At 39.5% G+C, this 10,771-nt stretch overlaps 1 protein-coding gene across 8 annotated transcripts in view; it reads left to right on the top strand.

The window, feature by feature from the left end:
* Positions 1-10,771, top strand: part of abcc8 (ATP-binding cassette, sub-family C (CFTR/MRP), member 8) — a 234,343-nt gene that overhangs the window by 5,632 nt on the left and 217,940 nt on the right. For all 8 annotated transcript variants that reach the window (XM_043705957.1, XM_043705956.1, XM_043705955.1 and 5 more), the window contains exons 2-3: positions 6,680-6,842; positions 6,962-7,103. In XM_043705957.1, coding sequence (XP_043561892.1) covers positions 6,680-6,842; positions 6,962-7,103 — 305 coding nt within the window. The remainder of the gene's footprint in view (positions 1-6,679; positions 6,843-6,961; positions 7,104-10,771) is intronic.

The raw sequence follows: 10,771 nt of genomic DNA, 5'->3' as shown, positions 1-10,771 counted from the left end.
TCCATCAACAAACACATTGACCTGGACCCAATATACCGGCCACTACAGTGGACAGCTGAAACTGACAACCGGAAGCGGCAGGGACAGGCCACTATAAATGCCGGAGGAAACACCACAGAAGCGCTTCACAGGAGGCTCCCAAGCACTGAGGATGTCACCTAGACAGGGGACGAAACGTCTGCGACACAAATTCCCAGCTCGGCGAACAGAACCACAACAACGAGCACCCGAGCTACAAATCTTCTCAGACTTTGAACTACTGTCCATTGGTAGGAAGCTTAGATTATTATGTAAAAAAAGGTTACTGCACCACATAAATTCCATCCAAACCAGTCACCATCCTGATGTGTAAATATATTGCCTTTCCTCCAGACTTAATTGATCAGAATCCTGGAGCTCCCTCCGTAATGCTATTGTGGATGTACTTATACCAAATGGAATGAAACATTCAAGAAGATAGCTCACCACCAGCTGCTCAAGGACTACTAGGAAATGCCAATAAATATTGACTAAGCCAGCAAAATCAACATCCCATGACTGAATTTTGGAAAATAGATTTCCATGACAAATAAATGTAAGCCAGAATAAAGTAATTATTTCCTGTGGAGACTAGGAATATAACTGTTATGATACAGAAATGAATTTGCAATAACATTCTAAGCCATTGTTCCTGGCTATTTTGGTCTCTTCCCTTATCACCTTAAATACATATTTTTGCATTAGGTCTTTTCACTTACTTCTGTTTTGATGTTAACTGTTTTCCATCAGCTGTTGTCAACATTTGTATGTACTATACAAATAAACCGACAGAAAAATAGTCAGATATTATTAACTTTGCTGCTATAGTTATAAGCTATAGACCAGAAGTCACAAAGCTGGGAAAATTTGATGGTGTTATAAATTAACTTCCTAATTATTATTGAATCTTTACATTAATCCAGCAACTCAAAGAATACAAGTTCATTTTAAATTATTTGGAAGTAGCACTGTACTGTACACATTGATATATTAAATCTGTACATCACATGTACAAAGAAGTAGGAATTGTTTTCACTATAATTTATTATTCCTTTTTTTGGAGATGTAAGGATTATAGTGCTTAGCTCTTTCCTTGAATCACATCAGGCTATCTGGTGTAGATACCCATAGTGTTGTTACGAAGGGAGTTTGGGATGTTGACCCAGCACTGTGAAGACAGTTTCAATCAGAATGATGTGTGATTTAAAAGCAAATCAGGTAATCCTGTTCCCATACACTTGCTTCCCTGTAGTGATAGAAATTCCAGATTTGGAAGGTTCTGTTGAAAGAACCTTGAAGAGTTGCTGCAATGCATCTTGTACATGTTTCTGACTGCTGCCACTATACATCATTATGGAAGGACCTTTTGCTCTGGCAGAAGGGGTACTAATCAAATGGGTTATTGTGCCCTTAATTATGTTAAACTTTATGCAGGTTCTTGGAGCACACTTAGGCAGGAAAGTGGAGATTATTCCATCACACTCTTGGCTTATGCCTTGTAATGGTAGACAGGCTTTGGAGAGCTAGAGGTATGTTACTGGCCATATAATTTTGACCTGTTCTTGCAGCCACAGTATTTATGTGGCTTGACAAACTAGTTCTGTGAATGGTAATTCCAGGATATTTATGGAGGGGATTTCAGGGCTGATATTGCTGTTGAATGTCAAGGGAAGATAGCTTATTCCCTCTTTTCGGAGATGGTCATTATCTGACACTTGTGTGCTAGGAAAGTACCTATCACTGATAAACCCATGGCTGAATGTTATGCAAGATTTGTTGCACATGAACATGGATGTCTTCAGAATCTGAGGAGTCATGAATGGTTCTGAACTGTATAATCATCAGCAATAATCAGTATCACTGACTTTAATATAGCTTGAAGTTCATTGTTGATGCAGCTGTAGATATTGGCCCGAGGACACTATCCTGATTAACTCCTACAATGATGTCCTGGGACTGAGGTGATTGATATCCAACAACTACGACTGTATTTCTTTGTTCTAGGTATGACTCCAACCAGTGAAGAGGTTTCCAATGGATTCCCATTGGCTTTAGTTTTGCTCAGGCTCTTTGCTGCTGTACTCGGTCAAATGCTACCTCAATGTCAAGACCAGTCACTTTCACCTCTCCTCTTGAGTTCAGCACATGCATTCACATTTGTACCAAGGTTTTAGGGGGGGTTGGAGCTAAGTGGCCGTAGCAAAGCACAAGCTAAACATTGGTGAGTAGGTTATTGCTCTGGAAATGCTGCCTCATAACATTGTTAATGACATTTTCCATCACTTTATGATTGAGATAAACTAATGGTGTGGAAATTGACTGAGTCATATTTGTTCTGCTTTTTATGGACTGGGGAAATTTTCCCTATTTGAGTAAATGTCAGTTTTGTAACTTTACTGGAATGGCTTGGCTAGAGGTGCAACCAATGTGAAGTAAGTTGTCAGTACTGCTCCTGTGGCCCATAGCTATTGCTGCATCAAGCCTTCAGCTGTTTCTTGTGGAGTGAATCAAATTGGCTGAAGATGATGGACAACTCAGGAGGAGACCAAGTTGCAAGATGAGTCATCCACTCAGAACTTCTTTCCGAGATAATTGCATTAATGTGGTGGACTCAGCCATCATTGCAGATAGGATATTTGTGGAACTAGTCTTTTGAGTAGTTATTTCATTGGCCAGCACCATTCATGACTAGATGTAACTGGAATGCAGAGCTTTGAGCTGGTTGTGGCATTGCTCAGCCCTGTTTGTTTCATGCTGTTTCTGCTGCTTATCATGTCCCATGCTATATCTTCATTAGGTTGACATCTCATTTTGAGCATTTTTAGATATGCTTTGTGGTACTCCTAGTATGCTCTCTAGCACTCCTTATTGAACCAGAGTTGATTCCATGGCTTGATTCTAATGAGAGAGAGGGAGCAATGCCAAACAATGAGGTATCATTGTGACTGAATACAGTTCTTTGGTGCAGATGGCTACACTTGTTCATGGATGCATGATTTCAGTTCCTAGATGTGTTCTGAATTTATACAATTTTGCATAGTGGTAGTATCACACAACATCATAAAAGATATCTTCACTGTGGTGGTTGAACTGAATTTCCATGAAGGATGTCAAAGTAATCATGCCTATTAATACTATCACCATCCTGCTGATGTATTTTTGATGTTAGATTGTATCAACATTTTTTTAGATATGGTTAATAATTGAAATGTACCAACAGTATTATACAGTGAGATAACAAATTGGACTTCAACAACTTAGTCTTCTCTGGAGAATGCATTTAACTCCCATTCCTGCACCTTCCTTTGGGCTCGTCCTCATTTTAATTTCAATAGTAGCTTCTAATAAGTGAAAATCCAGCTGTTCGTAGATAAATTTGACACTTTACCTTGTCTCTATCAGCCGAAGCTGTACAATGATTAGTTTAAGAAGAACGCAATGATTCCAATAGTTTACATCCATGGACAATAATCTTAAATCAGTGAGAATTAGAACAAAATAGTTTCCTGCTAACAAAAGCAACAACATTTTCTTATGAAATTGGTGAAAATCTTCTATTCAACATGACATGATGTCACATTTGAAATGTTTTGAAGAGATATAATATTGACAATAATTAAGCACAATACTATGCAACTTGTTCTATCTTCAGTAATGTACAGACTTTAAAAACCCAAACTTGACAATAACTAATCACAAGTTGCTGACTTATTGCATTATTTTCCCATTGTGTTCAATCATTGTAATATCTTATGCAATTCAATCATCCTTCAGTTGTGTCTCTTAATTTAATGAAAAGAGGAGAAAATTGTAACTGTATTTGATTATATTGAATAACAATGCAATATTTAATGGGCATGTTTATTGTTAATTTAAAATGAAAACAAAAACAAATAAAACGTGCCCAGAACAAGTGATAATGTTATACACAAGTGTTGCAATGGTGTTGTCAGAATTATGAAATGAATTAACAAAACTGATTTAAGTCAATCATTCATCGTGGTGGCAGTCTTAATATCAATGGACAGACTTTGGGCAGTTAGGAATAAGAAGATGAAAAAGGGTAGACAAGGGGCTCAGTGGTTAGTACTACTGCCTGACAGCGCCAGGGACCCGCGTTCGATTCCAGCCTCGGGCGACCGTCTGTGTGGAGTTTGCACATTCTCCCTGTGTCTGCATGGGTTTCATCCCACAGTCCATAGTTGTGCAGGATAGGTGAATTGGTCATGCTAAATTATATTTCAAGGTGAAATATAATTCAAAAATTTTGTGTTTCCAGATGCGTTAGTTAGGGGAAAAGGGTCTGGTAGGTTACTCTTCGAAGGGTCGGTGTGGACTAATTGAGCTGAAGGGCCTGTTTACACACTGTAGGGAATCTAATCTAATAGGTTATTGATTATGTAAAGTTCACAGGGAAAGCTATTGAAATGGACAATATGAATGATTACAAGATGCAATAGATTGTTTTTCCTTCTATCCACCAGTGCCTTTAAAGACTCCAGAGATCTACCATAGACATCTTTCAAATTCCTCATTTACACATTTTCCCTTGGCAACATTACTCAATAACTTGCAATGGGTTCCAAGTACATACCCCGTTCTAGCTCAACATCTCCTTCTCAACTCCACAATGCTTTGTGATATCAATCTGTCTAACATCATGACCTGGATAAGACAAAATTGACTCTGGTTAACTCTCCATTAGGAAGAGCTGAATTATTGTCTTTTTGAACTTGCCACTGACTCTATCTACTATATTGACCAATCATCAGGAAACACAAAATTTTTGAATTATATTTCACCTTGAACAGAACTTCTACCTCAATGTCCTCCCTTTCACCAAAACCTCCTATTTTAACTTCGGTAAAATAAATCTAATTCTGCCGTTCGTCCAGTTCACTGACTGCTGAAACCCTGCATTAATTTCTAATTCAGTTATTCCAACGTTCTTCTAGCCTACCTTCCATTCTACACCCTCCTGAAAATTATGCCACCCAAAGCTCTGCTTTACCATATTTTAACTCATTTTAAGACTCCTATATTCACTCCCCTGTTCTCACTCCATTATAAATTGACCCCTGTCACAAATGCCTTAATTTTAAATTGCTTGTTCTCACCCCTCCCTGTCCCGGGAATATCCTTCAGGTCCAGAAATTGCTGAGAATTCTGTGTTTCTCCAACTTTGGCTTACTTTTGTCATTCATGTTTTTCAATCTACATTGAAGGCCATGCCTTTGACTGGTTTGGTACTGTTTTAGCCGATGCCAACTTGGTTTGGAACTATATTGTTATCTTTCACTGTCTCCACATCAAATTCTTGAAACTAATAGCATCATGGGAGTACCAAAACTCCAAGGTCTTCAATAGTTCAAGAGGACAGCTAACTACCACTTTCTCAAAGGCAATTAGGGCTAGACATTAAATGCTGTCCTAGCCAGAAGCAAAATAAAGAAATGTATGCATCCATCATGACCAGAAGACATCTTAAAGCACTTTACAGCCAAGTAACTACTTGATGTGTAATCATTGCTGCAATATTGGAATTGCAAAAGCCAATTTGCAAAGAGCGTGAAAGGTATCCATAAACAATGTAATAATGACCTGATAATTGGTGCTTTATGTGATGTTCATATTGATCAGCACGCCAGGGGCAACTGTCCTGTTCTCCTTCTAAGTAGCATTTGGGGATTTTTTATGTCAACTCCAGCTAGCAATTGGACCTTAGTTTAAAGTCACATGTAAAGGGGGCTTTCTCCAACAGTGTAGCACATCCTCCGTGAATTGGATTACCAGCTTTTTAACTTTTGTACTCACAGTCCTACAGCAGTCAAAGCCCTATAGCTTACAGGTGATGGTGTCACCAAATAAGGCTCATATTTATTAATGACAACCTTCTTGTACAATTGTGAAGAATGTTCCAAAGTTTCATTGGTTAAAGGCACTATATAAATGCAAGCTTTCTTCTTGACAAAATTGACAAAACAAGTGGGTCGAATAGATCCCTGAAAAGGTTTGTTAAGATCTAATGCTCACTAACTATTCTTGAACTGTATTGTGCAGCTACATTGTAATAATTTTTCAGCATGAATTCCCCCTCACTTTCCGTGGTGACAAAACTGCCCACTGTTATTCAGTGATGGTAACACCCTTGTAAAACACGTGACCTTCTTTCGGAGAAAGGAAATAACCTAAGTTGTCAGGCAGTGTATGGTAACTGCCTGCTACAGCTCGTGTTCAAAATGAATTTTTGTTTTTAATAATTGTCTATGGGTATGAAAGTCTATGTTTTCGGTTTCAACTTCCAATTCAAATTATTAAACGCTTGAAACATCACACACTGTGATTAAATGTCTTTCCAGATAGCGCTGTTTTATCTATGTGCCTGTAGCCAACTCTGAGCAGTTGCAGATTTGCTTAGGATTGCAGAAGTGAGCCGCTGCTGCAGTCGCTGAAGTTGGATCCTGTTCTCGTTTTATCAGCGACAAGTCCTGATGTAATGGGAGAAATGGATCTGGACAGTCAGGAGTCGGGAACGCTGACAGCTCATTGACAGCACACCCTGCTCGGCATTCTCGCGCTTTCCTTTCTTTTCGACTTGAACCGTCTTGGCATTACTTCTCTGAAAATGTGCTAAAGCTTTGCCCCTCTTCGATTTGACCAGAGCCCCAGTTCGACCATGTCCTTGTCTTTTTGTGGCAATGACAACGACACGGCTGCCTACAATGTGGACAAGGGGGTGCTCAACAACGGCTGTTTCGTGGACGCCTTGAATGTTGTTCCCCATGTGTTGCTGCTTTTCATCACCTTCCCCATATTATTCATAGGTAAGCTCTCAAGAGTAGGAAGACCGCAGCGTTTCGGTTGAATTATGTTTACATATTTACAGCACTGTAATGACACAGAAAAAAAATTACATAAAATCTGTCGTTGTTTTGGATTCGAGGTTGGGGAAGTCAGAGTTCCAAAGTCCACATTCATCACAGCACGTGGCTGCATTTTCCTGGGCATAATTTGCGATGGATCCTCACGTTTATCCTCCTGTTTATCCTGGTGTGTGAAATAGCAGAGGGGATCGTTTCAGATGGGTGAGTGAGTGGCCGCGGGTGTTTTCCATATCGTTTGGGGCTATTTTTACTGATCGCGTTTTGCCTTTCATTGCCTGCACCAGTTGTCCTCTTTCAATGTTCAGAGGGTAGGAAATGCGTCTGTGTTAACCCGCAGCGGGAAGACGAGTCGGAATTTCAATCATAGAAACTGTGGGGCATACCGAACGAAAAGTGTGTTCTCTCTGAGTTTAAGATAGACTCGAGCTTAATCGCTGCAGCGTTCCTTTCCATTAGCAATTAACTAGCATGTAAAATGCTTCCCAAATATTTCATTAGAGGATACTTCACTGTTTAAAATTTGAATTCCTCCCAACTTACAACTTGATCTTTTATAAAGTTTCAAACTCTTTCTCTCTTTGGAAAGGAAGTCCTAGGAAAAACAAGACTGAACATGAAGAACCTAATGTGATTTATCCAGCATAATTGTTTGTTAAACAAGTTTTTTAGCTTGTTATATTAGTTACTTATTAAAGACGATAGAATAGTGAGGACAAGACTCCTCCAAAATGGGGAAATATGATAACATTTTATTGGAAATTCCGAAAGATTTCTGCCATCAGGTTACATGGATAGATCTCAGCAGAATTGACACAAGGAATGAATGAAGTAGAAGTCTTGCTTCGATATGGTTAAATGAAAGATCTTGAAGGTCTCTAGATGATGTTAGTAATATATCTCAATACTCCCAATGTGATTATACATCCAAACAAAACAATAATTGTCTAGTTGGACAATGCTAAAACATTCTAATTTAGGCATGTACAGAAGAAAATCTTTATAGATGCCCAGGTTTTGAGGTATCATGGCCAATTAGGAAGACAATAGTACTTGCTTTAAAACGGAGTAAACTGGCAATGCTGAACTTGTTATTGCTGCCATTACATTCCTTCCTGGTCAGGGAAACATTAAAGTCTAATACGAATAAAAAGTTAACAGTACTGTCAACTCTTTGCTGTCAGTGGATTGTTTGAAAAATAATGCTCCAGGAGTATTTTGTTGAGTAGTTTGGCATTGTTACAGGCAGAGTGAAGCATAGACTCTGATCAGTAAGTTTACTCTGGCATATACAGTACTTGAAATTGTATTGTTGCAAATTAATACTGTACACGTACTATTATAAATTACTTTTATTGGCCTCACAATATGAACTATAATTGCTTGACCTTCAAAAAGTAGCAAATGCAAGATTTGATATGATTTCAGAATGCAAGAATTGAACTAGAGAAGTTTTTGTGTGTAACCTGAACACTAACTTTGTGTTTTAGTTTGCAACATCCTGTTATTTTCTGAATTACACCTTCACTTTTTGCTCGTCACTTGTCCAGAGCTAGTCTGAAAATGTTTACTATTGGCAGTTATGTCATGTGACTAAACAGTGAGGTACAAGAGTAGTTAGAATGATATATATAAAGCCCAGAATGTTCCATCAATGATGAAGGAACAAAGTTCACCATTCATTTTATTGACAGTTATTCACAACGTGTCTGGGTTTAGAACAGGCAAACTCTAATCTGGTGTCAGATTCAATATGGCACTCTCTGCAGGGCACCTGTGAACATAGAACATAGAACATAGAACAATACAGCGCAGTACAGGCCCTTTGGCCCTCGATGTTGCGCCGATCCAAGCCCACCTAACCTATACTAACCCACTATCCTCCATATACCCATCCAATGCCCGCTTAAATGCCCATAAAGAGGGAGAGTCCACCACTGCTACTGGCAGGGCATTCCATGAACTTACGACTCGCTGAGTGAAGAACCTACCCCTAACTTCAATCCTATATCTACCCCCCCTTAATTTAAAGCTATGCCCCCTTGTAATACCCGACTCCATACGCGGGAAAAGGTTCACACTGTCAACCCTATCTAACCCCCTAATCATCTTGTACACCTCAATCAAGTCACCCCTAAACCTTCTTTTCTCTAATGAAAACAGCCCCAAGTGTCTCAGTCTTTCCTCATACGATCTTCCTTCCATACCAGGCAACATCCTGGTAAACCTCCTCTGCACCCGTTCCAGTGCCTCCACATCCTTCCTATAATATGGCGACCAAAACTGCACACAATATTCCAGATGCGGCCGCACCAGAGTCTTATACAACTGCATCATGACCTCAGGACTCCGGAACTCAATTCCTCTACCAATAAAAGCCAGTACGCCATATGCCTTCAATACCGCACTATTTACCTGGGTGGCAACTTTCAGAGATCTGTGTACATGGACACCAAGATCCCTCTGCTCATCCACACTACCAAGTATCCGACCATTAGCCCAGTACCCCATCTTTTTGTTATTCTTCCCAAAGTGAATCACCTCAAACTTAGCTACATTGAATTCCATTTGCCACCTTTCTGCCCAGCTCTGCAGCCTCTCTATATCCTGCTGTAACCTGCCACATCCTTCCTCACTGTCAACAACTCCTCAGACTTTCGTATCATCCGCAAACTTGCTCACCCAACCTTCTAACCCCTCTTCCAGGTCATTTATAAAAATGACAAACAGCAATGGTCCCAAAACAGATCCTTGCGGAACACCGCTAGTGACGGCACTCCATGAAGAAACTTTGCCATCAACTACTACCCTCTGTCTTCTTCCAGCCAGCCAACTCCTAATCCAAACCTCCAACTCACCCTCAATGCCATATCTCCGTATTTTCTGCAGTAGCCTACCATGGGGAACCTTATCAAACGCCTTACTAAAATCCATATATACCACATCTACCGCTATCCCCTCATCAACCTCCTTCGTCACCTTTTCAAAGAATTCAATAAGGTTTGTGAGGCACGACCTGCCCTTCACAAAACCATGCTGACTATCCCTAATCAACTTATTCCTCTCTAGATGGTTATAAGTCCTATCTCTTACAACCTTTTCAAACACTTTACCCACACTGAAGGAATGCTCACTGGTCTATAATTACCAGGGTTGTCTCTACTCCCCTTCTTGAACAAGGGGAAAATATTTGCTATCCTCCAGTCTTCTGGCACCACTACTGTAGACAAAGAGGACATAAAAATCAAGGCCAATGGCTCTGCAATCTCCTCCCTTGCAATCTCCATAGCGACCTCAGGGCTTTTTCTTTCTAAAGATCTCTCAGCTGGTTTGAAGTTCAAGCATTGTTTGCAAGCATGCAGTGACATAACAAAACAAACTGAAGGTAAACAACATTTAATTCACTTCAAAATTCAACTTTTAGAATCCTTCATGTAACCCACACAGGGGACCGTTATGACAGCATCTCGCTTGTTCCTATGAAATCATACTCAGTGCAAATTTGGATGTATTCCAATGCAATTTGCAAGAAATCTGAGTATTGCTTGTCATTTGCAGAATGGGCATATTTTTTGAATGTATTTATGAGATTAATCCTTTGAAAGATATTTCCAGGACCAGGTATATTCAGCACATTTAAGATATTTTAATTATTGTACCACCCTTTTGGTTTTCACTGTGAATATGCAAACAGCAATTGCTCCTGAACAGATTTAATTAAACACTGCTGTGATGGCTTTTTTATTTCTGTCTCCAGCTGTTGTGGGAATCAAAAAGCCAAGGAGTCAAAAATGAGGGACTCAATAAGAAGGCATTGTTCTCATTAGAATAGGGAAGGTTAAGGGGAGATTTGTGGAGATATTGAAATTGGT

The sequence above is a fragment of the Chiloscyllium plagiosum genome, chromosome 16 (genome assembly GCF_004010195.1).
Source record: "Chiloscyllium plagiosum isolate BGI_BamShark_2017 chromosome 16, ASM401019v2, whole genome shotgun sequence".
Classification (NCBI taxonomy): domain Eukaryota; kingdom Metazoa; phylum Chordata; class Chondrichthyes; order Orectolobiformes; family Hemiscylliidae; genus Chiloscyllium; species Chiloscyllium plagiosum.
The sequence above is the reverse complement of the archived record's forward strand: the minus strand, read 5'-3'. Positions and strand labels throughout refer to the sequence as shown.